The following is a 27832-nucleotide window of genomic DNA, read 5'->3' as shown; positions in this document are numbered from 1 at the left end:
TCTTCACGTCTCTCCACCTCGCGAGACCTGAGCCCACTTGTTGGCTGGGTCAAACGGGACCCCCAGTCAACACCTGCAGAGTGTTTCTGCGGGCTCCCCTGCAACCACGAGTATCCAGTGCTGGACCCGACGCCAGAAGACACCCCTCCACCAACATCCTAGAGCCCGAGGACGAGTGGACTGATTGTGTATCCACGTGCCTGAGGAGCTGAAGTGTTGAGCACCCCGTGGGTCCAGCAGATTGGTCCCGTAAGTCACTGTACTACACCTGTACGCAGTGCTTCTTCTTCCTCCACAGGATAATATTACCACATCTGAAAAGTGTTGACTTTTGAAAACTTGGAAGAATGAATAACTCAAAAAGTACTCACCAAACTTCGGTGATCTTGGTATCGTCTACATAAAAGTATGTGTTATCTTTATAAATTGGTGTTAGATTTCTTTATTAAGTGTGTGCCGGACATGCTTAGCACTACCCTGTGATGTACCCAAAAAGAGAGCATTTGGGATGTCATTTGTGCCGGTGATACCTCTGGGGATTGCTTGGACTCTGCACGTTGTACCTGGTTGTGGTCCACTGTGTACAGAGCCAGCTTCCTACATTCATTCTCAGCTTCTGTTATCTTCCTTCTCTTTCTTTTTGTTTGACGATCCGTCAGTAAGAGATGAAACTTCTTGCGGCGACCTCAGAGCTTACGCTGTTTGCTTTCAGACCCAGCCGCAGAAAAATTTTGAAGATGGTGACCACGCAAAGGGGCTTCCCGGGCCCACAACTAACTTCAGAGGATGGACATAGTACTGAATGGCTACCAACTAGGCAAAAAAAAAAAAAAAAAAAGATTAGTAAGAAGATTCCAGACCCCACCACTAGATGGCGGAACAATGACCAGCATGTGCATCCATAGAAGGATTCTTGCTGCAGCACTGGTGGATTTTAGTAGTTTTAGTCATTTGTTGCGCCTGAGCCAGACCTAACACTCAATTTTAACGGTGTTTTTTAGTGAATTTCACTGTTTTAATGAAGTGCTTATTTTCCAATCCCCCTGCGCATGGCTGTCTGCCAAGCACTACATCTATCCATCCATTCTTGGCAAACTCCCGCAGCTCACGACCTTCCGGTCTGCCCTACCCTCTACTTTACTCCTGCTGCGGGTGATGGAGGCATGGTTTTCATAGACTACCCCCAAAGTGCACAGCCTTCGGGCGTGTGCAGGAGGGGCTGGGTACAAAGGCTTGGTCTTTGCTTGTAGTCAGACACTTGGTAACGTCTTTACTTTTGTATTTTTTTACCACCATGGAACTCTTGAGATAGATGTGATACAATAGCCAACTGCAAAATGGCGTCTGACTCCAGCATCTAATCAATCGATCAGTTTTTATAAAGCGCAACAACTCACCTGTGAGGGTTTCAAGGAGCTGGTGGTGGGTCTGGGCCTCATCCGAAGAGCCACATCTTGAGGTTCTTCTTGAAGATGGTAAGTGATGGGCTTTGTCTGAGGTGCGTGGGTAGGTTGTTCCAGCTCTTGGCTGCGAGGTAGGATAAAGATCTTCCTCCGGTGGCGGTTTTTCGGATGCGTGGAATGGTGGCTACTGCCTGCTGGGCGGATCGGAGGGGTCCCCAGTGCTGCCTCTAAAATGGCCATTTGAATAGGTCTCTAATTTTTTGTGGCTTTACAGTCACGCGCAAATGTTGTTATTTTTTCCTGGTGTTGAACCTGAATTTTCCACACCTCTGAATACACCTTAGCACTCCACTGGGGTCAGAGAGTGGCTGCAATTTTTGTTTTCCACAGTGCTAAACTTGACTCAATTTCAAGATGGCTAAAAAAAAAATTCAGAGTCCTTATCCTGCCAATCATATTTCTTAAAAAATTTGATAAACATGAATTGCAAGTTAAGACTCCAGTTAAAACAACAGAGATAAACAAAAGAATTAACACTTTAGAGCTGCTAGACAACTTTTTAAAAATGTGAATCTCAAAAGCTATGGAATGGATTTAACCCAAAATACACGAAAGCACGCTTTTTGAGTAACGTTATAATTTCATGCCAAATTGTGTGTGAATCCGTTCAGCGGCCTGGGATTTAAAATGGGAAATCACTTGCCTTTTGACCCATCTACTTCAACTTTCCCCACCCCCTCCTGGCATCTGCACAAAAAATTGTAATACAACACCATAGCTGTCTAAACTAGGGATTTGCCCAATTTTATGTAAATCTGTCTATGGGGTCAAAAGTCATAGGCAAATTAAAAAAATATTTGTCAATAGAAAGTACTGCTGAATCACATTGGCAGCCGACACTAATAGACATACCTTCGCGATAGTTTTGGCCTCGATATTTTGGCTCTGCAATATTTTTGTCCTTGGTATACTGGCAAACAACCCTCTGTGGTGTGCACACATACATACGCACACACAAGCGCAAACAAGTGCACACACAAACACACACACATGCAAACACGTGCACACACAAACACATACGCCTACATATATACGTGCAAGCACACATGCACACACACACCCTCCAAATCCACCCACCAACACTAAAATAATTTGAAAAGCACCACCCTGGCAACACCCCAGGTACTGTGACCAAACATCACTGAGTTTGCACGAAACTATTCGTGTCCGAACTACACGCTCTCTAGATGCAATGAAAGTCGCTCACTGTGATGTGTGCGCCCCTCAACAATGGCTGCTCTGCTGAGGTGCAGGTGGGTGTCAGGACAAAGCAAGTGGCGAGAAGTGTCCTTGAGAGCAGCCATTCAAAGGAGCTCAGCACAACACAACTTGTGAGTCCATCTTTGGCTGTCACTTAGCAGAGTTTGTGCAATAAGTGATCAGCAAATGAGGGGCAGGCACTGGTAGGGACTCAGGGAAAGATCTGCCACAATCAAGTGGAGGGCTAGTTGTAACGACAGTCACGGCTTTAATACCTCTGCAAAAGGAATAAGCTGCTAAAACATCTGAAGGATGGCTCCAAGGACTGAGATCCGGTCTCCTCATCACACACCATATATTTGATCAAATTCGAAACAATGACAATCAAGAGTTCACTATTTAATGTACGGAAGAGTTGATATGAATCGAGCACACAGACTGGAAGCTTGTGGAAATAAAGCATGTAGCAATAACACACCAGATGAGATACCAAAAAGCAGTAACGTAAAATACACCGAAAGCATGAATGAAGTCACGGAAGGACACCATGGGCGGTGATGGACAGCACACCATGAGCAGCCGTGTGTGGTTGGCTGGTACCTGTCGGGAGTCGGAAAGCTGGGCTGAAGCATAGGCATGAAGTCCTGCTGCAGTAAACCCATGGCAGGGCTAGCGGTCCTTAAAAACAGCAAAGGGCAGCATTCAAACACCCACGCGACTCACCAGCTACAGCAAAACAACACTCAGGAACAAGGTGAGAAAGCAAGGAGGAGACAACGGGGAAGCACTGTTACAGGGGGGGCCCTAGCGAGGGGATAGTTAAGGGACGGAAGTGGTGGTCCTGATGGATATATGAATCTCCTCCACGATCCAGGGTGCACAGACGGAGAACTGTTTTTTCCCTTTTCTTACATGTTTAGTTCTACAGTCATCATTTTTTAGGAAGCTCTGTGTAGCGCTACAGTATTACAATGCGCTACTTCAGGGCGCTGGATGACACTGTGGTGCAGGAGACGCGCCTCATTCAACAGCAGTTTTATCCTTACTGGAAAGCACAGCTCAGGGCATACAAGTGGAGTAAATGAAAGGCTTCTATGTGACTTTCCTTCCATTCTAAATTTACAATACAAGTAAGTTAAGGCGGGGGCTCGGGCATGGTCCAGGTCCATAGTGTATTAGTAGCATCATCTCCTGCCTCAGAATCAGAGCTTAGAAAACTCCCTATACAACTGTTGTGAACAAAATAAAACCTCCACCTGGATGGTGGATCGTTTTGGGGTTTAAAGAGAACCTACAAATGTTCAGGGGCACTCAACTTTAGTCAACGGTAAAAGCAACAACATATGAACAATATGATTTATGATGCACCTTAATAGTAATTCATCACAATATTTTATTAATCAACTGGTAACTATTCTGCCATTTCTTTAAAAAGTACAAATTGTATCTTTACGATGGACACATCTACCTGTGGATTCCTCACCTTTTGAATATCCCAAAGCGCCAGCATTTCACAGAAACTTTTCTTCGTAGCTCGCTATGTCGTCGAGGACGCCACAATGCCACAGCTCCGCATGCCACAGCTCCGCATGCCACTCCATGTGACTTAAGCAGAGCCCTAAGAAGTCCTTGTTGGTGTGCAATATAAAAAGAGAGCAGCACATCCGATGGATAGTGAGAAGAATATTGCAAATACGTGTTTAAAATCCGCCTTGGATGCTGCAGGTACATCAAGCCGCCAGCAAACAATGGGGATTTCACTACGATGGCACACCTGCTTAAGAACTTCTCGGTTCAAACCAGAGGTGCAGGAACACATAACAAACACCCATTTCAATGACCAGCAGTTATTTGGGAAACAAGTGGATGACTGCTTGAACCAACTGTTATTGAAAATATAGAAAGAGAGGGCCCATTTTTGCTAAAGCAAGAGTTGGGAGGAAAATGTGCAGAATCATATATGCTCAGAGAGGAATACAGGCCCGAGTGCTCATGGCATCCAAGTAAAAGGCCAGTGCAGGAGACAGAGAAGAGAGACAAAGGCATAGTTATCCACAAAGCAGCTACACGTAGAAAGGCCTAGAAGCTTGCAATAATATAGTTACAGGAAAGGCACGCATTTCAAATCCACGTTAATGAGGAAAGGGAGTTTCTGGACAGGAATGTAAAAGCTTTGATGCTAGAAGGTCAGCAGCTGTGTGAGGGAGGTCAGACAGTCGGGGAGGGCTCCAAGCCTGGAGTTAGGAAAGGAGGAGCTACACACAGCCTTTAGAACGTGAGATAAAGGTATTGCTGTTTATCAATAAATGTGCACATGACAGATATGTAACCTTCGTTTTTCTGCAAATGTGTAATTAGACGCTTTCTCATGAGAAATGCGGCTTTATGCTGACGAAAGCAGTGACACAATGTACCACGTGAGCGCTTAAATCAAAATGCATGACAAGTGATAAGATGCATTCAAGGTAGCAAAAGTATATAAAAAGGGCTGCTTGAGTTGATGATTTTGAGAACAGTTTCAGACTTAGAGCTGTGCTGTCCTCCCGGCCGTGATTCATAAAGGCTCATATTACTTGCCAAACTGAATACTGTCTTTCTTTATTCGTGACCTGCCAACAACATTTGGCGCAGCCGAGCCAGGAGCCCTCCTCTTCTCCGGACGCAGCTGAAGGAAAATCTGTCTGTACTGCTTGAATAGAACACTGCGCGCAACATAAACAGGTAAGATTACACCTGCCTATTCAACCAGGCAGTCGGGGATTCCAGATGTTGCAGTCCTAAAGGGGTAAAGAGAGGTCGGGCTTGTACCTTATTATTTTTAATTGCATGATTCTTTTTGGCAACTCTAATATGACAAAATGCATGCATGATTTATGTGGGGTTTAAATGTTTTAATGCAATATTATGCTGTGTGCTAAAAAATAAAATGTTATTTCCCGGTTAGACCGGAAGACTAGCTAGGGGGTTAAAGCAATGTTTTGATGGTATGTTATTACTACACTGTGATTCCCTGGTCAGACCAGAAGACTAGCTGGTGTAATAGATAGTACTGTCTTACAACAATATATGTGAAGTCTGGTAATACTGAGTAGGACTGACTTCACACAATACTGTTGTGAGTTAGTGACAGTGGCATAATTAAAATACTCACAAGATAACAGACAGGGAAAAAAGAGCGCATCAGTTACGCTGCTAGAGGTACGCATAGGAAAACATTCGTCCTATGGGGATCATGGATACCCCTTTGGACCATTTGATGAAAACTTTCCCTTCAGACAAGGGAAGAATACAAAAATATTGCAAACAGTGGCATAAAGGCACTGAGGGCCACGCTCAACCATGGCCAAAAGATGGGACATTTGACCACAATATAGTTGAACACACATTGACTTACATTCGTTCAACATACAAGAAAAAGAAAAGGCAGAAGAGGGAAGCTATTCTATCACTGTGGCGAGTATTCTGTCATGAGAAAGAAAGAGACAAGTCTACCACACCTGAAGAGGTAGTGACACCCATACAAGAAGTGGCACAAACTCAAACAGAGTCCCCAGGGAATTCGCTAGGGGAACCCCCACTTTATGGGTTGTACCCTATCCTGCCAGCTGCAGTGTACCAAGATCCCGTTCGGGTTGAGCCTAAGGAGGAGAGGTTAGAGGCCAGGGATCTGAGGCAACCCCCGCTCCTATTCCTTCGGCCCCTCGAGCTGACCCATATGTGAGCGAGAGAGACAGGTTAGTAAGTGAATTGCAACACACAGTGAGACAGGCAGAGCAACCCCTTCAGGGACAATGGACTACAGGGCATGTTATTCTCAGGCTTGGTGACACATCTGCAGAGACACTAAGAGAGGCAGCAGAGGACTGGATGGAGGAAGAAGAGGAGCGGGGAGGAGGTGTACACACGGCATCATATGAGGAGCCCCCAGAAGGCTCACAAGGCATAGGTGGGGCAGAAGAGGATGAGGAATGGGACAATGGATTTAATAGGGGTGCACATGAGCAATGAGTTAATAGAAGGTTATACAATTTTCACCCGCGCCCTCAACGAGAATTAGTAATGACAGCCAGAGGTGTCTCAGTCACCACAAGACCGTCAACAGTCAAAAAGAGGGCAGAACTGACACCTATAGAGATAATAGAGCAAGAGGAGGGTAGTCATTATAGTTACCCATTCTCAAATGATTTGGCAAAGTGGACTAAAAGAGAAGGAAGGAAGCCGTGGCCCCAACAAGGGTCTTTTCAACCCTTTTATTTAGCAACTGCAGAAGATTGCATACGACATGGACAGGGTGACCCAAGTGGGAATTACCCTTACATGCAAGAATGCCTTGCAGTCTGGGAAAAGTATGCTGAGGGCAAACCCACTCAAGTGATATGTAGTACTAGACCAGATCCAAGATTAAGCCGCAGATCAGGGAGCCCTCAACCAATAACTCAGTTGCCCCTTATCTTTAAGGGAGGGCAAGTGCCTACATATGTACCATGGCCACAAATGGACAAAGAAAATTTAAAGAGAGTATTGCCTCCGTTGTCTGAAGGTGCAGGGAAATGGATAGGAAGTTTTGAAAAACATACTGCCGGGGTCAACCTTGCCTTAGGAGATGTCAAAAGCCTGCTCAGCTCATTAGTGGGAGATGAAGTAAATACCATATTTGTAAGAGCAGGGTTCCCTCAGGTAACATTGATAAATACACAGTTTGATGGGTCATCTTTTAACAATGTCCGCCAATATGTTTGGGATGCACTCCGACGGACGTACCCAGACAGGCCAGACATTGGAGCCCTTATGGCAGAAAGTATAAAACCGACTGAGGATATTGCAGATTTTATCAGCAGAATGAAAGAGCGATGGATTCAGGAAGTAGGATGCAACTGGGAAAATACGGGAGGAAATGCAATTTTGTTTTATAATGTATTAAAGCGAGGCCTTCCCACTGATATTCAAGCAAATTTAGATGGAGTGGTGGGAATAGAAGCTAAGCCGTGGCCTGAAATACAGGCCCACATAATACATTATTTTAAGCGAAAACAAGAAAAAGACAAGGAGAGAACAGAGCAAGCAGAAAGGGCCGCAGCGAAGTTGGTGCAACAGAAGCTTAAGAAGCCAAGTACAGAAGGAGCACTCGTGACTGCACCACCAATGTCCGTCACCATGCCAGTTCAGGTGCAGACACCAGGCGGACAACCAGTAAGTGACATAAAGAAAGGACAGGGAGGAGGATGACACCAGACAGAGTACAGAGTATTAGGAATATGCCTAAGCCCACAACCACTAAACAGATGCAGAAGTTTTTAGGACTCTGCAATTATGTGAGACAGTGGATATTTGATTATGCCACCCTAATTGCACCACTTCTCACTGCCTTAAAAGAGTCCCACGCAAACGCAAATAAAGTAGACTGGACCGATGACAGGGAAATAGCCTTCCTGGAGCTGAAAGAAGCAATTACAAATGGTCCAGTGTTAGCTACACCTGATTACAAAAAACATTTCTACCTTTTTTGTCATTTTAATGAAATAACAATGACAGCAGTACTGACTCAAAAGACATCTATGGGACACAAACCAATTGCCTACTACAGTGGGCTGCTAGATCCCGTCATGAAAGGGCATTACCCATGTGAACAAGCTCTGGCAGCAGCAGCCTTTGCGGTTCAAAAGAGTGCCACCATAGTGATGGGATCACCTTTAACACTGTATGTAGAGCATGCGGTGTAGGAAAGTACCATCTTGCCTGGCATGTTACCCCCATTTTTCACTGTATATATGTTGTTTTAGTTGTATGTGTCACTGGGACCCTGCCAGCCAGGGCCCCAGTGCTCATAAGTATGCCTGAATGTGTTACCTGTGTTATGACTAACTGTCTCACTGAGGCTCTGCTAATCATAACCTCAGTGGTTATGCTCTCTCTCATTTCTTTCAAATTGTCACTGACAGGCTAGTGACCAATTTTACCAATTTACATTGGCTTACTGGAACACCCTTATAATTCCCTAGTATATGGTACTGAGGTACCCAGGGTATTGGGGTTCCAGGAGATCCCTATGGGCTGCAGCATTTCTTTTGCCACCCATAGGGAGCTCTGACAATTCTTACACAGGCCTGCCACTGCAGCCTGAGTGAAATAACGTCCACGTTATTTCACAGCCATTTTACACTGCACTTAAGTAACTTATAAGTCACCTATATGTCTAACCTTTACCTGGTAAAGGTTGGGTGCTAAGTTACTTAGTGTGAGGGCACCCTGGCACTAGCCAAGGTGCCCCCACATTGTTCAGGGCCAATTCCCCGGACTTTGTGAGTGCGGGGACACCATTACACGCGTGCACTACATATAGGTCACTACCTATATGTAGCTTCACAATGGTAACTCCGAATATGGCCATGTAACATGTCTATGATCATGGAATTGCCCCCTCTATACCATCCTGGCATAGTTGGCACAATCCCATGATCCCAGTGGTCTGTAGCACAGACCCTGGTACTGCCAAACTGCCCTTCCTGGGGTTTCACTGCAGCTGCTGCTGCTGCCAACCGCCCCAGACAGGCTTCTGCCCTCCTGGGGTCCAGCCAGGCCTGGCTCAGGATGGCAGAACAAAGGACTTCCTCTGAGAGAGGGTGTTACACCCTCTCCCTTTGGAAAATGGTGTGAAGGCAGGGGAGGAGTAGCCTCCCCCAGCCTCTGGAAATGCTTTCATGGGCACACATGGTGCCCATTTCTGCATAAGCCAGTCTACACCGGTTCAGGGACCCCTTAGCCCTGCTCTGGCGCGAAACTGGACAAAGGAAAGGGGAGTGACCACTCTCCTGACCTGTACCTCCCCTGGGAGGTGCCCAGAGCTCCTCCAGTGTGCTCCAGACCTCTGCCATCTTGGAAACAGAGGTGCTGCTGGCACACTGGACTGCTCTGAGTGGCCAGTGCCATCAGGTGACGTCAGAGACTCCTTCTGATAGGCTCCTTCAGGTGTTGCTAGCCTATCCTCTCTCCTAGGTAGCCAAACCCTCTTTTCTGGCCATTTAGGGTCTCTGTCTCTTGGGATTCCTTAGATAACGAATGCAAGAGCTCATCCGAGTTCCTCTGCATCTCTCTCTTCACCTTCTGCCAAGGAATCGACTGCTGACCGCGCTGGAAGCCTGCAAAACTGCAACAAAGTAGCAAAGACGACTACTGCAACTCTGTAACGCTGATCCTGCCGCCTTCTCGACTGTTTTCCTGGTGGTGCATGCTGTGGGGGTAGTCTGCCTCCTCTCTGCACTAGAAGCTCCGAAGAAATCTCCCGTGGGTCGACGGAATCGTCCCCCTGCAACCGCAGGCACCAAAGAACTGCATCACCGGTACCCTGGGTCTCCTCTCAGCACAACGAGCGAGGTCCCTTGAATCCAGCAACTCTGTCCAAGTGACTCCCACAGTCCAGTGACTCTTCAGTCCAAGTTTGGTGGAGGTAAGTCCTTGCCTCCCCACGCCAGACTGCATTGCTGGGAACCGCGACTTTTGCAGCTATTCCGGCCTCCGTGCACTTCCGGCGGAAATCCTTTGTGCACAGTCCAGCCTGGGTCCACGGCACTCTAACCTGCATTGCACGACCTCCTAAGTTGTCCTCCGGCGGCGTGGGACTCCTTTGTGCAACTTCGGGTGAGCACCGTTTCACTCCACTTCGTAGTGCCTGTTCCGGCACTTCTGCGGGTGCTGCCTGCTTCTGAGAGGGCTCCTTGTCTTGCTCGACGCCCCCTCTGTCCCCAGACGCAATTGGCGACATCCTGGTCCCTCCTGGGCCACAGCAGCATCCAAAAACCCTAACCACACGATTTGCAGCTAGCAAGGCTTGTTGGCGGTCTTTCTTCAGGAAAACACTTCTGCACGACTCTCCACGGCGTGGGGGATCCATCCTCCAAAGGGGAAGTCTCTAGCCCTTGTCGTTCCTGCAGAACCTTCAGCTTCTACTGTCCAGTAGCAGCTTCTTTGCACCCACAGCTGGCATTTCCTGGGCATCTGCCCATCTCCGACTTGCTTGTGACTTTTGGACTTGGTCCCCTTGTTCCACAGGTACCCTCGACTGGAAATCCATAGTTGTTGCATTGCTGGTTTGTGTCTTTCCTGCAGAATTCCCCTATCACGACTTCAAATAAAGTACCTTTATTTTTAGTATATCTGTGTATTGTGTTTTCTTATGATATTGTGCATATGACACTAGTGGTACTGTAGGAGCTTCACTCGTCTCCTAGTTCAGCCTAAGCTGCTCTGCTAAGCTACCATTATCTATCAGCCTATGCTGCTAGACACCCTATACACTAATAAGGGATAACTGGGTCTGGTGCAAGGTGCAAGTACCCCTTGGTACTCACTACAAGCCAGTCCAGCCTCCTACATGCGGTATTTGCCATTTTACAGAAAAGCAAAAGCACTCTTACAACTCAGAGAGTATCTGGATACGAAGTAATCCTGTCAATACCATCCTTGCAAGTGGTACGGTGTCACACGGTTAATCCAGCAACATTCTTTGCACACCCAGTTTCTGAGGATGAGCAGGTACATGACTGTGCTACTTACACCCCAGAAGAAGAGAGCGAGATAAGAGAGGACCCCATCCCTGGGAGCATGTTACTCTTTGTTGATGGGTCCTCTTTCATAGATCAGGAGACTGGGATTCGGCATTCAGGAGCAGCTGTTGTTAGAGCAGAGCAGCAGGGATCCTCTAACACCTTACAAATAGTGAGCCAGATATCACTTCCATCCCAATTCTCAGCACAAGCTGCAGAGTTAGTGGCCATGATAGAAGCACTACAGCACGCTGAAGGACTAGAGGTCACCATTTATTCAGATGCAGCATATGTCACCACCACCGTGCATTCTAGTATTCGCCGGTGGGAAAGGAGGGGGTTTCTCAAATCTGATGGATCCCCTGTAATGCATAAAGATCTATTAGAGCAATTGATAAAAGCCTTAACACTGCCATCTAAGGTAGCAGTTATAAAATGTGCAGCACACACCAATCAGCAAGACCTCATCTCCAGGGGAAACGCCTTGGCAGACTGGGCAGCAAAAGAAGCAGCTAAAACATTTCCAAACTTCAGTGAACAAGATGAACACACGTTAGGGATGATGATAAACAGACAGAGTGTTACTGAGTTACCACCCGAATACACTGAGACAGCACGATTACACTTACGCGAGTTGCAAGAACAAGCACTACCTCATGAAAGGGAGCTGTGGGAGCAGCGAGGGTGTATACAGTCACCAACAGATTTTATCTATAGGCAAGAAAGTACAGGCAAACCAGTGATGCCCCAAGCCCTGCTGTATATTGCCCTTGAGCAACTACACCTCCCTGCACATACTGCCAAAGAATACCTTCTTTCCACATTACAGACAGACTGGTTCATTCCATAGTTATCTGAAATGATTACGATGTACATTGCAGAATGCACTGTATGCCAACAATACAGTCCAAGACCTACATTAAAAGTAATTACATCAACTATACCGCGTCCAACAGGCCCATTTAAAAATGTACACATAGATTTTGTTGACATGATTGAAAGATGTAATAACTACAGATATCTCATCGTAGTAGTTTGCCCCTTTTCAAAGTGGATTGAGGCAGGACCATGTGTACATAATGATGCCAAAGCTGCAGCTAATTTTTTGATACGAGAGGTCATACCTAGGTGGGGAATCGCAGAAGCAATACGTTCAGATAACGGCACCCATTTTGTTAATGCCATGTTTCAGCACATCTGCACCTCTTTAGGAATAAAACATAAATTGTCATCTGTTTATCATCCCCAAAGTAATGGTATAGTGGAACGCCTTAACGGCCTGTTGAAGAACAAAATCAGTAAATTATGTGTCACCATGAACAAAAATTGGCTGTACTGCCTTCCCCTAGCCTTATATGCCCTTAGAAACCAACCAGGAAGTGACCATCACTTGACCCCTCACCAGATAGTAACAGGACGGCCTATGCCAACTCCCTTAACAATAGCTCGACAGCGAACAGATGCTCAAAAGACTGCTGAAGTTCTAGGACAGGAAATGAGTAGCTATCTATCTCAGTTATTGAAGTCTGTCAAGTTCTTCTCTAAACAGGTGGCACGACAAGAGAAGTGCACCAACGCAGCCCAGCAGACCAGTCCAATATCCGTGGGCCAGCAAGTGTACATCCGCAATTTTGTGCGACGATGGAAAGACAGTAAGTTCGAGGGCCCTTACTTAGTGACCCAGAGCACCCCCACAGCGGTGAAGGTGGAGGGCAGGAAGCCATGGATACACCTATCAGATGTTCGATTGTCCCCGGCTTCATGTCATACATCACCATCTTCACAGGAACATTTACAGCAAGACAAAGACAAAGACGAAGGACAGCGTCCTTCCTAAAGAGGCCAGCAGAACTTCTACTCGACACTACTAGTGGACAGTTATGTATTTCGATTTTGTTTTACTGTTCATGCTTTGTTATGTTAGCAATTACCTCTCAATTGTATCTTAGTCCACGCATGGCAATGTGTCAGTATAATAAGCGCTTGCAGAGAGAAGTATATAAATATGAAAATATATCTCACAATATTCATACTAGCTTATTAGACAATGTATGGTATCAGCACATGACAGAGATAGGCATACAGACTACTAATGAATCATGTTTAGTTTGTTCATTGATTCCACATGCTAGTGACACAGATAGGCTACATTCATCAAAAGAAGTATTTCCAAATATTACTCGATGTTTATTGCACTTGTACCTTTGCAGGATGAGAGCACGAATGCAGCCCTTGCAGATAAAACAGGGAGCATTTCTAGTAAACACCACACAATATGAGGAGGAATTAGCCGATATAACAAATGTCTTGACAGATCGCAAGGAATTAGTGGTGAAATTAGGGAGGATGGCTGAGACGGGAATACTGAAATATAAAAGTAGGAATTGGAAGAATAAAATAATAGAACAGGGATTCCTGGGAATATCAAGATCTACACTTTTCTGTAAGAATTATTCAGCTTCACCCATGTCCCAAGATTGTCAGGAAAGACCATATTTTCGAGTAAATGGATCAGTGTATGTTCATGGTCAGTGGTACCACGGTGCAACATTTGGATGTAGAGCTCTCTCTCTCTGGAAGGGAAACCAGACTGATAATAGCACCCAGAAGAAGTGCCAGGCTACATGGGATGAAAATATATCTAGATTAACTTGGGTGGAAACACCAACAACTCTCCGAGCAGGCAGAACACCAATTGTTTTCTTTTTATGTTTCAGAGGGAATGGAACAGTCCCCGTGGGAAGGCACATCAATTGCATCACCACCGAGTACAATGCTGATATGCAATGGGGCACCTCCAGTCTGATGGACTATTATTGGCAATGCGGAGAATGGCTGCATTCGCGACTTCCTTCCGGATGGAAAGGTATCTGTTCCTTAGTAACTGTGCACACCCCCTCCCTGGTGATTCCAGGGGTGGACATCTCAAAGTTATATGATCACCCCATGAGCCGTCCAACGACTTTATTGCGTCATCGAAAAAAGAGATATGCAGAATACATGGGTACTGCAACCTGGGAAGACGTTCCACAAGAGCACAGGTTGTTTAATGATGCCCAATTGTTCTTTGGGAGCATCTTTCCCTTTGTTCAAACAAAGGCCACGGCCCGCTGGCTGCAGATAACACGATGGGAACTGATGAAGACAATTAATACAACCGAAGATGGATTCAATGCAGTCAAGGAAGAGATGCGGGCTGTGAGAGTGATGCTTGTGCAACATAGGTATGTGCTAGACTTGATGACGGCCATGGAGGGTGGGGTCTGTGCCAAGATCGGAACTGCCTGTTTTACATGCCAACGATGCAGACAATGGAACAATCACGGAGGCCATACAGACTCTACATAACTTGCGGAAGAAGATGGCAGATGAAGGGGGTGCCCCCAATGAATGGTTTTCAGGGTGGTTTGCATGGATACCATCCTGGTTATCAGGACTAATTAAGGGGTTATTCCCGATACTTGTGGTGATGTTATTGATGCTCTGCACCTTTCAGTTAGTGGTAGGATGCTGCAAGAAGGTTAGCCAGAAGTTAGGTGGGATGTTCACTAGTAGGGTAGCCACGGACGTAAAGGAGGATGAGGATCACATATATATCCAAATGAATGAATGTAGTAGAGAGGGTGTAATAGTAGTTGAAAGTTCAACTAAAGGGGGGAATGTTATTGAAAATATAGAAAGAGAGGGCCCATTTTTGCTAAAGCAAGAGTTGGGAGGAAAATGTGCAGAATCATATATGCTCAGAGAGGAATACAGGCCCGAGTGCTCATGGCATCTAAGTAAAAGGCCAGTGCAGGAGACAGAGAAGAGAGACAAAGGCATAGTTATCCACAAAGCAGCTACACGTAGAAAGGCCTAGAAGCTTGCAATAATATAGTTACAAGAAAGGCACGCATTTCAAATCCACGTTAATGAGGAAAGGGAGTTTCTGGACAGGAATGTAAAAGCTTTGATGCTAGAAGGTCAGCAGCTGTGTGAGGGAGGTCAGACAGTCGGGGAGGGCTCCAAGCCTGGAGTTAGGAAAGGAGGAGCTACAGACAGCCTTTAGAACGTGAGATAAAGGTATTGCTGTTTTTCAAAAAATGTGCACGTGATAGATATGTAACCTTCGCTTTTCTGCAAATGTGTAATAAGACGCTTTCTCATGAGAAATGCGGCTTTATGCTGACGAAAGCAGTGACACAATGTACCACGTGAGCGCTTAAATTAAAATACATGACAAGTGATAAGATGCATTCAAGGTAGCAAAAGTATATAAAAAGGGCTGCTTGAGTTGATGATTTTGAGAACAGTTTCAGACTTAGAGCTGTGCTGTCCTCCCGGCCGTGATTCATAAAGGCTCATATTACTTGCCAAACTGAATACTGTCCTTCTTTATTCGTGACCTGCCAACAACACAACTCAGGACACAACAAGACTGCAAAATCTATGGGAGCATTGCAGTTTCGAGGGGGGTTTCGTAGGGACAACTTGCCATCAAGAAGACCAGCCTTTCAGGCCGGAAGGACCCACCAACGCTTCCAGGGGGGCACACAGTCGGCACCCCTGCAACAATCCTGGCAGTACCAACAGCAAGGGAGGAGCACCTTTAGGGTCGAGCCAGAGGTCATTCAGGAAGAGGAGGTTCAACTCCAGCAAAATACGCCCACAAAACCAGACATCAACAGATCAAAGTTACATCACAACTCACCAGTAGGAGGAAGAATACAACCGTTCCTCCAGGAGTGGAGGAAAATAACTTGAGACAAATGGGTCATAAATATAACAAATCATGGATATTGCATAGATTTAATGAAATTTCCACCACCAAGGGGGCCAACAAAATAATTCATTTGAAGGAGGAAATGAATTGCTTTCTAAAGGAAGTCCAAGAGTTATTAGGAAAACAAGCTATAGAAAAATTACCAAAACAAAATATCAGCAAGGGAAATTACTCAACGTATATACATAAAGGACGCTTACTTGCATATCACAATGAACACAAACCACAAAAAATAGCTAAGATTTGTAGTCCCCAAAAAACATCATCAATTCAAACTCCTGGCTTTTGGGATAAAATCAGCACCAACACAAAATGTTTAGCGGTGCTGGCAGCACACCTCACAAGGAAGGGGATACACGTGCATCTTCACCTAGACAGTGGGCTTGTGATAGCACTGTAGGAAAGTGCCATCCTTCTTGCACAGTTACCCCACTTTTTGCCTGATGTCAGTGGATTTAGACTGTAGTTTTCTAGGATCCTACTAACCAGGACCGTAGTGGCTGTGCTATCCCCTCTCAATTTGGTTGCTTGGTAACATTTTACCCCCATAATTGACATACTGGTGCACCTATGTAAGTCCCTAGTATATGGTACTTAGTTACCCAGGGCACTGGTACACCAGGGGTTCCCATGGGCTGCAGCATGTATTGTGCCACCCATGAGGGGCCATGCAAACTGTGTCTGCAGGTCTGCCATTGAAGCCTGCGTGAAATGGTGCATGCACCCTTTCACTGCCAAACCGTACGACTGCACTTACACATTATAAGTCACCTCTCTGGTAGGCCCTTCAGCCCAAGTGCAGGGTGCAGGTCTCTAAGTGTGAGGGTGCCCCTACATGAGAAGGGTGCCCCTGTAGACCCCAGGCCAATTCCTGGACTCTATAAGTGCAGGGAAGCCATCATAAGGTATGTTGTGGACACTGGTCAACATAAGTGGTTCAACTACATAATGGCTTCTCCGAACGTGGGCATGTTTGCTATCAAACATGTTGGAATCATGCAACAACATCAATTCCAGAACTAGTTGCATGATCCCCTGTACTCTGGGGGTTCCTTAGAGAATCCCCCAGTTCTGCCTGTGAAGCCTTACGGGGTCTGTCAGCCAGCGCGCGCTACTGCTGACCCCAGACACTGTTCTGCCCTCCTGCTGGTTAGCCTGGCTCAGGCCGGAGGAGAAGAACAAAGGATTTCCTGCAAGAGAGAGGTGTGACCACCTCCACTTGTGTATTAGGTTTCTAAGGGCTGGGGTGCGTGGCCTGTGAGCACCAGACTGTGTTGAAGGGCACATTTGGTGCCTTCCTTGCATAACCCAGTTTGCACCAGTTCAGGAACCCCCGGTTCCCACTCTGGCACAAAACTACACAATTCGACAGGGGGAGTGACCACCCCCCTGTCCAGCCCCTCCCCAAGGGATTGCACAGAGCTCTGCCAGGTGGCCACTTGATTCTGCCAACTTGAAAATAAGATGGGCAGAGGCGCCTGGGATCATCTGACTGGTTAGGCCAGGTAGATGATGTCCCTGACACAATGACCAAACCCTTTTAGGGTTCCTTAAGGGTTCTATCACAGGTAGGTCCTCAGATTTGTCACGCAAGACTCTCTAAGGAACTCTCTGCAAGACATCTTCTGCTCCTGGCCTCTGGAACCACTGCTGGTCTGCTTTGGAACCCAAAAAGTCTGCTTCTGGTGGGAAGGCTCCCCATTGCAACATTGTTTTTCCAAATCCTGCAAGAATTCTGCAACATCCAAGGCTGTGCATCCTCCAGGGTCAGAAGGACTCTGTTTGCACCTGGAAGCGTGGAGGAATCTCCCTTGGAGTGAAGAAGTCACACCCCTGCATCCACAGGCACCTCAAGACGTCGACCAGCTGGTGGGGTCTGCTGTTCCACGGACATTGCAAGCTCTTCACCACAGATGGTGGGTCTGTGACCTCCTCTGGGTCCTGCTCGTCTTCTGACCAACTTGGGAGACTGTGGGCCCCTGCTCTTGCCACTGGACTGGAACTTCTGTGCACCATGACTGTTGCTCTTGTCAAGGCTTGTGCTACTCTTCCTCCAGGAGATCTTTAGGTTCCAAGAAGATCCGGCCTCCAACATTCTGCAATTCGAAGATCAAGCCCTGTCCTGCAACTCCTGCGATGTGAGACTTGTGTTTTGTTGTGCTGATTGAACTCCTTGTGACTCCCTGTGTCCATAGCCTGTGGGTCACTCGTGAGGGCTCCAATGACTTCTCCTGGCAGTCCTGCGTGCTGAAGAAAAGCCCTGACTCCCACTGAAGGGTACAGTCTCCTGGACCTTGCTGGTCCCCAAAACTTTGCAAATATATCTTCAGCTCCTGCTTGCATTTGCCAGTGCTTCTTGGTGACCTGGCTGGTCACTGACCCTCCTGCATTCCGGCGACTGGCGGGGGACAGCTCATAGGCAACTCCTAGGATCTTCTGCAGCTGCTGGACCTCACAGTTGGACTTCTTCCTCCACCGACTTGCAGGAACTTCACCTCTACGAGGGTGGGCATTGCCAGCTGCACCACCTGGGCACTTACAAAGATGTTGGACTCTGTCTCCTCCCTTTCCAGGTCCTCCATGTCTGAAATCCATGCCTGTGTTCCACCGGCCTGGTCCATGGGTCGCAACTGCAGCTGACTTCAGAGAGGGTCCCTTCTAGCTTTTGCCTCCGGGTCCCTGGTGTAGGTACTCCTGTCTTCTTGGTATCCTTGGGTGGGGGCACTCTCCATCCATCCTCTTGTCTACTGGTTCCCTCTGGGTCCCTGGAGTAGGTGCTCCTGTCTTCTGGGTATCCTTGGGTGGGGGCACTCTCCATCCTTCGTCTGCGGTTTCCTCGGGGTCCACTAGGAAGAGCCCTGTAACACACAAACTCCAACCACTACTCCCTGCGTTAGCATATGGGACAACTGGAAAGGTAACCACTATGCACCTGGTCGCCAGGACACCTACTGTACTTACCTCTGGTGTTTTATCTGCTCCCAGCACTTAGCTAACCGCCACTTGCCTTGCTTGGGTTCACTATTTCATGTCCCACTTTCTTAGTATATGGTCGCCCCGCCCCCCACCATAGGGCCCTATATATTTTAGGGTATTTCTGTTGGTTATTTTGTGTATATATTGTGTGTAGATATCTCCAATGGGAGATATACCAATGCTAGTCTAGCAGTGGTGCTGTAATAAAGAATCCTTTATTTTTGCAACACTTTGATGTAGTTGGACTCTTGCTCTAGGCAGGACTGCTGGTTTAGGGATGACAGCACTTTTGTTTTGTTTGATTGTAGGTGACTAGGTCAATGCTAGTCTAGTGGTAGTGCAGTAATACAGTATCCTTTATTTTTGCAACACTTGTGTGGTTCTTTGTTGTGGATGACTTACTGTCGGACACATTGACTACTGTGGTATTGCAAGTGCTTTACATTCCTCCTGGATAAGCTTCAGCTGCTCGCCTCAGATACCTGTAGAGAGTTTCTGCTATCTGACATCTATTCACTATCCCTAAGGGTTGCCTGGACTCAGTATAGGGTGCCACACCATAGGTGTACACCATAAACTGAGGAAGCCTCCTACAAGCACGGTCGTATCAAAAATGCAAACAGGACATTTCAAAGGTAATGAGAACCCTCCACACTCTAGGCTTCTCCTTAAACACAGAGAAGTCATCACCACAACCAGAACAGGAGAAGGTGTTTTTGGGAGCAAGACTGGGCTCCATTCAAGCAAAAGAGTTACCCAGCGAGAAGAGGACACCGTCCCTGTTAGAGGAAACTCTCTGTTACCAACCTAGGCGAGCTATGGCAGCAAGGACAGCTATTAAGAAAGATGTCATCATGCATTCCTTTAACTCCATATGTGAGGCTACATACGAGACCGATCCAAGAATGGCTTCAGAATCAATGGTCTCAAGGGACGGGGTGTTGGGAAGATCTAAGATCTAGTGGTTGTCACGCAGAAGGTTCAGGAGGAAATGGCGTGGTTCAACAGGGAAAACATAACTCGGGGAAGACTATTTCTGCACAACTCCTACACTATCTATAACCACAGATGCCTCACATATGGGATGGGAGCTCATAAGGCTCTCCAAATATGAGAGGGATGTGGAACAATCAGGGGGCAGTGCAGCACATACACTGCCTGGCACTAAAGACTGTTTGGAAGCGTTTCAAAAACACATTCACTGAAAGACGTTTTTAATTCAGACGGACAACACAACAGCAATGTTCTACATCAACAAACAGGGAGGGATCCAATTGCCCCCACCTCAGGGTTAGCTCAACAGATCTGGAAATGGGCGATTCAGAAAGACAGAGATTCAAGCAATTCACTTACCGGGGAAGGAAAATTACAAAGCAGACACATTGAGCAGGCTAGCTACGGCTCACACAAACGGGAGTTCAATCAGAAGGTGGGGCACAATGTTTTCAAGACATCGGCTATCCCAACAATAGACCTGTTTGTGACCCCTTGGAACACGAAATGCCAAAACTTTGCATCCAGACTACCACACCTAGTAATCAACAAGTGCAAGAGGAGCCACATGACACCAATTCTAAGAGCACCACAATGGGCCAGACAAACACGCCACTCGGAGCTGATAGAGTTAGCTCAAGGGAATTTACAACACCTGCCAAAAAGACCAGATTTGCTATCCTTGGGAAAGAGGAAAGTTCTAAACCCAGAGTCAGAATATTTCAAATTAACAGCGAGACTCCTGAAGACATAGAATTTGGACACTTGAAACTACCAAAAGACACACTAGTGCTATTCAAATAAACCAGAAAACAAGGAAATTGTATGTGGCAAAATGGAAGAGATTTACAATATGGTCTAGGAGGAAGAATTTAATTAAATGGGTTACCAAGGAGAAAACGGTTCTGAAACATTTAACACATTTATTACAAGAAGGGCTTTTGCTTCTTTAAGAGTTCATCTTCCTGCTACAATGGCTTATACAAGAGGTCAAGCGTGAAGAAGTGTTTCTCACATCTCCAGGGCGGCAACGGTTCCAACAAGGAGAGGAGAGAGGCCCATGAAGGGTCCCATCTTCTACACAGAACCTAAACCTAGTTTTCATTCAGCTCATGTGTAAATCATTTGAGCCATTACACAACGCAAGGTTGCGATTGTTACCGCTTAAAAAAGCCTTTTTAGTTGCGATCACGTCCCTATGTAGAGTTAAGGGAGCTGCAAGCGCTCACTATTCAAGAACCCTATTTACAAATTCACAAAGACAGAATTGTCATGAGAAGGGACCCTCATTTCTCACCAGAAAGATCTCACAATTTCATATTAATCAATCCATTAAAATACCACGTTTCTTTCATAATCCAAAAACATGTGGAAAAAAAGATTACATACACTGGATACAAGACTTTGCGTCATGCATTACACTGAAAGAAATAAGCCTTTTAGAAAATCGCAGCAATTGTTTGTTTCATTTTCAAAAAGGCTTAGAGGAAAACCAGTGTCAAAAACACTATCTCAAGATGAACTGTACGATTAATTCAATGATGCCACTTAATGCAGGGAGCCCTTAACTAGAGCTCCTGGAGCGCCCCAACACGAAAGAAGGTGCAGCAGTGGCTTATGTCGAACACTCCATTACAGGGAACGTTTATTGGGCTTCAGTGTATACCTTCACAACACATTACTGCGCTGACATACACACGAGTAAGGAGGCCCAGGTGGGACAAACGGTGTTAAAAACAGTCATTTTCAAATCAATATCCATCTTCACCCCAGCCACCACAACAAGGGACAACAGTTTCAAAATTAATGCACAGCATCTGAATCCAGAAAAGATTCATGCTGCAAAACAAAGTTTCTTGCCTGTAGATGTAGTTTTGCAGCTTGAAGATTTTCTGGATTCACATGCGACCCACTCGCCTCTACCAGGAAAATAGAAGAAGTAAATAATAAAATAAAAAAAAGAGAGAGAATCTAAAGATGGTGAACTCAGGCATTCGGAGGAAGTGCAACAACATCACAAGGAGACTCCAAATGGTAGTTCCGTCGATGCCCACCACCAAACAATGGTAGAGAAGAAAGACGGACACATGTTTTAGAGGAAACTACAGCAGATCTTCAATAGAGGGGTGTGGATGGAAATCTGTCTTAATGGAAGTTGTTTTGTCCTCACAGATGCCTACACTCTAGGGTGGGAAACACATCTGGGGGATCTGGAGATCAAAGGACTTTGGTCTCCGGAAGTGAGACTTTTTCATATCATTCTTTTGGAATTGCGGGCGATACACCTGGCTCTCAAGGCCTTCCTCCCTTCCATTTGCAGTCAGTCAGTGCATGTCTTGACAGACAATACTATGGCAATGAGGTAACTCAACAAACAGGTGAAGTGTAGTGTTGTATCTTCTCTCCAGAAAAGTTCTACGACTCTAGTCTTGGGCTCAGGACCATCGGATTTGCATCATGGCAAATCACTTGGCCGGAGTTCTGAACGTATGTGTGGACAGACTCAGTCTGCATTTTTCAGCCGATCACGAGTGGCGTCTCCATCCGAAGGTGGTGCTTCACCTCTTCTGGCTATAGGGGACCCCTCAGATAGACCTATTTGCAACTCACCAGAACAGGGGCAGGTTCTAAACCCCCACCTCCAGAGCCTGCACCTACATGCCTTGAGATTGAACAGGGCAAACTGAGTTCTTTTCACTTCCCCCAGATGAGGTGGATGTTATTTTATCAGCCAGGTGAGACTCCACTTAGACGGTTTATGCTGGCAGATGGGCTACATCTGTAAAGAGGAAAATGCGACCGACCCTTTGAAAGCCCATTTGTCTGATATTTTACGTTTTGCGCTTCCCCTAGTGCAACAAGGTTGTGCAGTTGCAACAGTCAAGGGGTTTCTGTCCACCCTTTCGGCATTTCTTTGTTTGCCCGACAAACCTTCTCTGTTTAAGTCCCCTACAGTGCAAAGGTTTATTAAGGGACTTACTACTAGGTATCCTCCCACCCCCTTTATCATGCCTCAGCGGGATCTTAGTTTGGTACTAACTTACCTTATGGGTGCTCTGTTTGAACCCTTACAAGTTTTTTACTTTCAAAACTTTTTCTGTTTGCAGTAACGTTGGCGAGACGTATTAGTGAATTGCAAGCATTAGGTGTGAAGCACCCTTCGTAACTTTCTATGCAGATAAGTTGGTGCTGAGAACAAGAGCTGCTTTCCTACCAAAGGTGGTTACTCCCTTCCACTTGGGCCAGTCTATCACCCATCCTACTTTTTATCTTCCCCATCCATCAAAAGAGTAGGAAACTCTTCATCGCTTGGAGCCGAAAAGGGCGGTTAGCTTTTATGTAGAACACTTGTGATCTCCGGCTGGATGGTCAGCTGTTTGTTGGTTATTTGGGCAAAATTAAAGAAAAGGCAGTGTATCAGAGGACACTGTCCTGATGGATCACCCTGTGCATAAAGATATGCAACGCCATGGCTAACAAAGAACCACATGTAGGTATCAGAGCTCATTCTATTAGAGCTACATTTTCCACTTCTGCTCGGGCTAGAGGTGTCTCTGAAATTGACGTTTGTAAAGCAGCAACCTGGGCCTGAAGCACTATTGCTTAGAATCGGAGGTGAAGAGGGACGGTCACTTTGTCCATTCTGTCTGAAAGAGTTTTTTGGTATAAGCAGAGTGGCACCCACCTCAAGAGTGCTGGACTGCTTGGGGATTCTATTCGTAAGGTGAGGAATCCACAGGTAGATGTATCCATCAGAATAACAAGTTACTTTCTTTCAGTAACACTTCTTTTTGTGGATACAGTATCTACCTGTGGATTACTCACTGACCCGCCCGCCTTCCTGTATGCCTAAATGAAATCTGTTTGTACATTATTTTTGTATTTTTTATTTCATATAAATATTTCTGTATATATGTGGACTGAAATATGTTGTAGCATTTGTGATGTTGGTTTCACCCTTTTGCCTCAAAGGCAGGAAAAGAGTGGGTGGAAACTGATGTCAGCACGCCGACAAGGTCTTCTTATGGCTTTGATGGCATCACACGGAGTCGCCTGCAGCGCCATGGCATTCGACGGCCTCGTCGACAGCTAAGAAGAAACGTTTCTGTGGAATGCTGGCGTATCGGGGACATTTAAAAGGCGAGAAATCTACAGGTAGATACTATATCCATATAAAAAAGCGTTACCGAAGGGAAGTAGCTCTTTCTTGCCTCCTCAAACACTTCAGAAATACCACTAAATAAATTCCAAGATCGAGCAGGTAATTTAAGCAGTGTAATTCTCCTTGCACCTCCCTCTTGAAACAGTGGTGTCCGTTAGACCCGCAGGTCTCTTCTGGTGGTTTATCCCTGGAACGCTGCAGCGCTGAACACTGCACCTTTGAAAAACATAAACCTGGGCCTGTTGGCGCGTCACAAAAACCCTCAACCAACAAACTACAAAGTTACTGCTGTGGATTCCACCTCTGCTGCAGCTTCGAAACTTACTTGATTAACATGCCCTGGTTTGGCAACAGCTCCAGGTGAACCTTTCCTCCTTCCTGGGTTCTTAAATAGGCAAATTCCTCGAGCATGTCGATATCTGGGAGGTGGTTAAGGTACAGATGTGAGACACCAAGGATTCACAGGGCACTCAGCAAAGAGATTCCCCCAAAAAACCTGTACCATGAAGACATGAACGCTCCTGAGCACAGAGGGGAGACTGTTCGCATTCTATGAAAGTGCCTGAATAGAGATATTACTCTTGAAGGTACTAGCTGAAATCTGCTCATTTGTAAGTTACTCACCTGGTGTTTCCAACTTCAGGTTCTTGTTGCTAAAATGATAAATCTCTACTCGTCTGTGTAGGGCTGGTGTGCCTGGAGTCTCTGCAGTTTAGGGCTCTTTTGGCGGTGCACACTAACACTGTAGTGTGTGGCACAGCTTTACTTGACAGCTTATTTCTGGGGTGTGTGGCTCTGTGCAAGGCCCCTCCTGGCTCGTCAGGATGCAGACATAATGCTACTGCTTCCATCCAGCGAAGACAAGAGCCCTGCCCTCATGACATCCTTCAACCTGTTCTCATGAGGAGGGTGAAACACACAGCGACACTAGTTACTCTCAAACACATCTGGGTGTTTTTTGTTTTATAATTTCTTGTAAATGAGGCTTTCATAACAATTGCTCCTTATGTCACGAGTATCTGGGGGGTCATTCGGGGTTTCTGTTTCGCTTCTTACCTGCTTCTTTGCCAAGTCCTTAAATTTACAATAATTTACCCTCTTCAAAGCCACCTGGTTTCTAACTCGAGGTTTCATTTGTGGATCCACATGACTTTTCACACCTTCAAATTAAGTGCAGGAGTAGCTCTGATCCAGGGTCCTTCTTGTGAAGTATTTTGTTGTTTGCAGATGACTTCCTCTCCTTCATGTCTCCATCATGCTTTGTCTTACTCTCGCTGTCAGTGGGTCTCCACGTCTCTCACCCTTGGTCTCTATTGTTCTCCAAGATAAAAACAATGGAATCAGCAACCCCAAGTTTCAGAATATATTCAAACCTGCTGTGCACCTCCTTGGGACCCTCATCGACCGGCCTCGTGAGGCTTGTGCTCGGGTTCAGAGAGGACTCTTCCTACCGGAGTAGATTCGAGGCTGGGTTGCATGTAGATGGGTCTAATCTGGGCGGGTTGGTGGTCAGAAAACGCTGGACTGGGATGTAGACCAGAGTAATTATCAGTGGCTGTGATTAATTCAAACATTCCATCCTCACCCCGAAGCCACAAACCTGACTGCTTTGGAAAAACCACGTAACAAAGAAGAGGCAACAGAGCTCCAGAGGCACAAGTGCTGGCCAGTTGTTTTTGATGGTACAAAGCTCTGACAATTGAGAACTCTTCTTAGCTGAATGTTCGTGTTTTCCAAAGACTGTAGTTGTTGAAGTGGCAGCAAGCTAGACATGAAGGTAACAGGTGAGGCTGTAGCGCACAGATCCTGCAAGGCGCTATCCGACCTCCAGTTCCTTGGTGCTCAGTGACACGACTACGAGCAGTGAGCACTTCAGGTGCACAGGGTAGGATGCTACAATTCTAAACTGCTTGTTCTTTCAATGCAGGGGAAGAAAACGTCATCGTCATTGGCTTACTAAATTATAGCAGCAGGGTCGGATCATTTTATGATCAGTTAATTCTGTTGGTTGCAGCTGTGATAACTTACAATAGTAAAGGTAGCTTTGGCCACAGCCGTCTTCTAAAGCAGCACTGGACAGTTTATAAAGAGAACGCAACACGTAGGGATAAACCCCAAGGCCGCACTAACACGTTCCTGCCCTTGGGCTGTGAGACTTAGCTTCGATATGTAGAGACCTGGTTTAACAAAGCATCGTCCTCTGGGAGATGCTGTCTGCACAAGGCTTACAATGGACGAGGGGCCAGTAGAGACCTGGTTTAACAAAGCATCGTCCTCTGATAGATGCTGTCTGCACAAGGCTTACAATGGACGAGGGGCCAGTAGAGACCTGGTTTAACAAAGCATCGTCCTCTGGGAGATGCTGTCTGCACAAGGCTTACAATGGACGAGGGGCCAGTAGAGACCTGGTTTAACAAAGCATCGTCCTCTGGGAGATGCTGTCTGCACAAGGCTTACAATGGACGAGGGGCCAGTAGAGACCTGGTTTAACAAAGCATCGTCCTCTGGGAGATGCTGTCTGCACAAGGCTTGCAATGGACGAGGGGCCAGTAGAGACCTGGTTTAACAAAGCATCGTCCTCTGATAGATGCTGTCTGCACAAGGCTTACAATGGACGAGGGGCCAGTAGAGACCTGGTTTAACAAAGCATCGTCCTCTGGGAGATGCTGTCTGCACAAGGCTTGCAATGGACGAGGGGCCAGTAGAGACCTGGTTTAACAAAGCATCGTCCTCTGGGAGATGCTGTCTGCACAAGGCTTACAATGGACGAGGGGCCAGTAGAGACCTGGTTTAACAAAGCATCGTCCTCTGGGAGATGCTGTCTGCACAAGGCTTACAATGGACGAGGGGCCAGTAGAGACCTGGTTTAACAAAGCATCGTCCTCTGGGAGATGCTGTCTGCACAAGGCTTGCAATGGACGAGGGGCCAGTAGAGACCTGGTTTAACAAAGCATCGTCCTCTGGGAGATGCTGTCTGCACAAGGCTTGCAATGGACGAGGGGCCAGTAGAGACCTGGTTTAACAAAGCATCGTCCTCTGATAGATGCTGTCTGCACAAGGCTTGCAATGGACGAGGGGCCAGTAGAGACCTGGTTTAACAAAGCATCGTCCTCTGGGAGATGCTGTCTGCACAAGGCTTGCAATGGACGAGGGGCCAGTAGAGACCTGGTTTAACAAAGCATCGTCCTCTGGGAGATGCTGTCTGCACAAGGCTTGCAATGGACGAGGGGCCAGTAGAGACCTGGTTTAACAAAGCATCGTCCTCTGGGAGATGCTGTCTGCACAAGGCTTACAATGGACGAGGGGCCAGTAGAGACCTGGTTTAACAAAGCATCGTCCTCTGGGAGATGCTGTCTGCACAAGGCTTACAATGGACGAGGGGCCAGTAGAGACCTGGTTTAACAAAGCATCGTCCTCTGGGAGATGCTGTCTGCACAAGGCTTACAATGGACGAGGGGCCAGTAGAGACCTGGTTTAACAAAGCATCGTCCTCTGGGAGATGCTGTCTGCACAAGGCTTGCAATGGACGAGGGGCCAGTAGAGACCTGGTTTAACAAAGCATCGTCCTCTGGGAGATGCTGTCTGCACAAGGCTTGCAATGGACGAGGGGCCAGTAGAGACCTGGTTTAACAAAGCATCGTCCTCTGGGAGATGCTGTCTGCACAAGGCTTACAATGGACGAGGGGCCAGTAGAGACCTGGTTTAACAAAGCATCGTCCTCTGGGAGATGCTGTCT

General features: G+C 46.6%; 1 protein-coding gene across 2 annotated transcripts in view; it reads right to left on the bottom strand.

Moving 5' to 3' along the window:
- The window catches only part of INTS10 (integrator complex subunit 10), a 309261-nt gene that overhangs the window by 13879 nt on the left and 267550 nt on the right, over nt 1-27832 (bottom strand). The window contains exons 16-17 of one of the 2 annotated variants that reach the window (XM_069205745.1): nt 24422-24515; nt 3264-3341 (exon numbers count right to left, since the gene is read on the bottom strand). In XM_069205745.1, coding sequence (XP_069061846.1) covers nt 3264-3341; nt 24422-24515 — 172 coding nt within the window. The remainder of the gene's footprint in view (nt 1-3263; nt 3342-24421; nt 24516-27832) is intronic. The other variant, XM_069205746.1, reaches the window with a different exon arrangement.

Source organism: Pleurodeles waltl, chromosome 1_2 (genome assembly GCF_031143425.1).
Source record: "Pleurodeles waltl isolate 20211129_DDA chromosome 1_2, aPleWal1.hap1.20221129, whole genome shotgun sequence".
Lineage (NCBI taxonomy): Eukaryota > Metazoa > Chordata > Amphibia > Caudata > Salamandridae > Pleurodeles > Pleurodeles waltl.
Note: the sequence above shows the minus strand (reverse complement) of the source record. Positions and strands in the feature narration are given on the sequence as shown.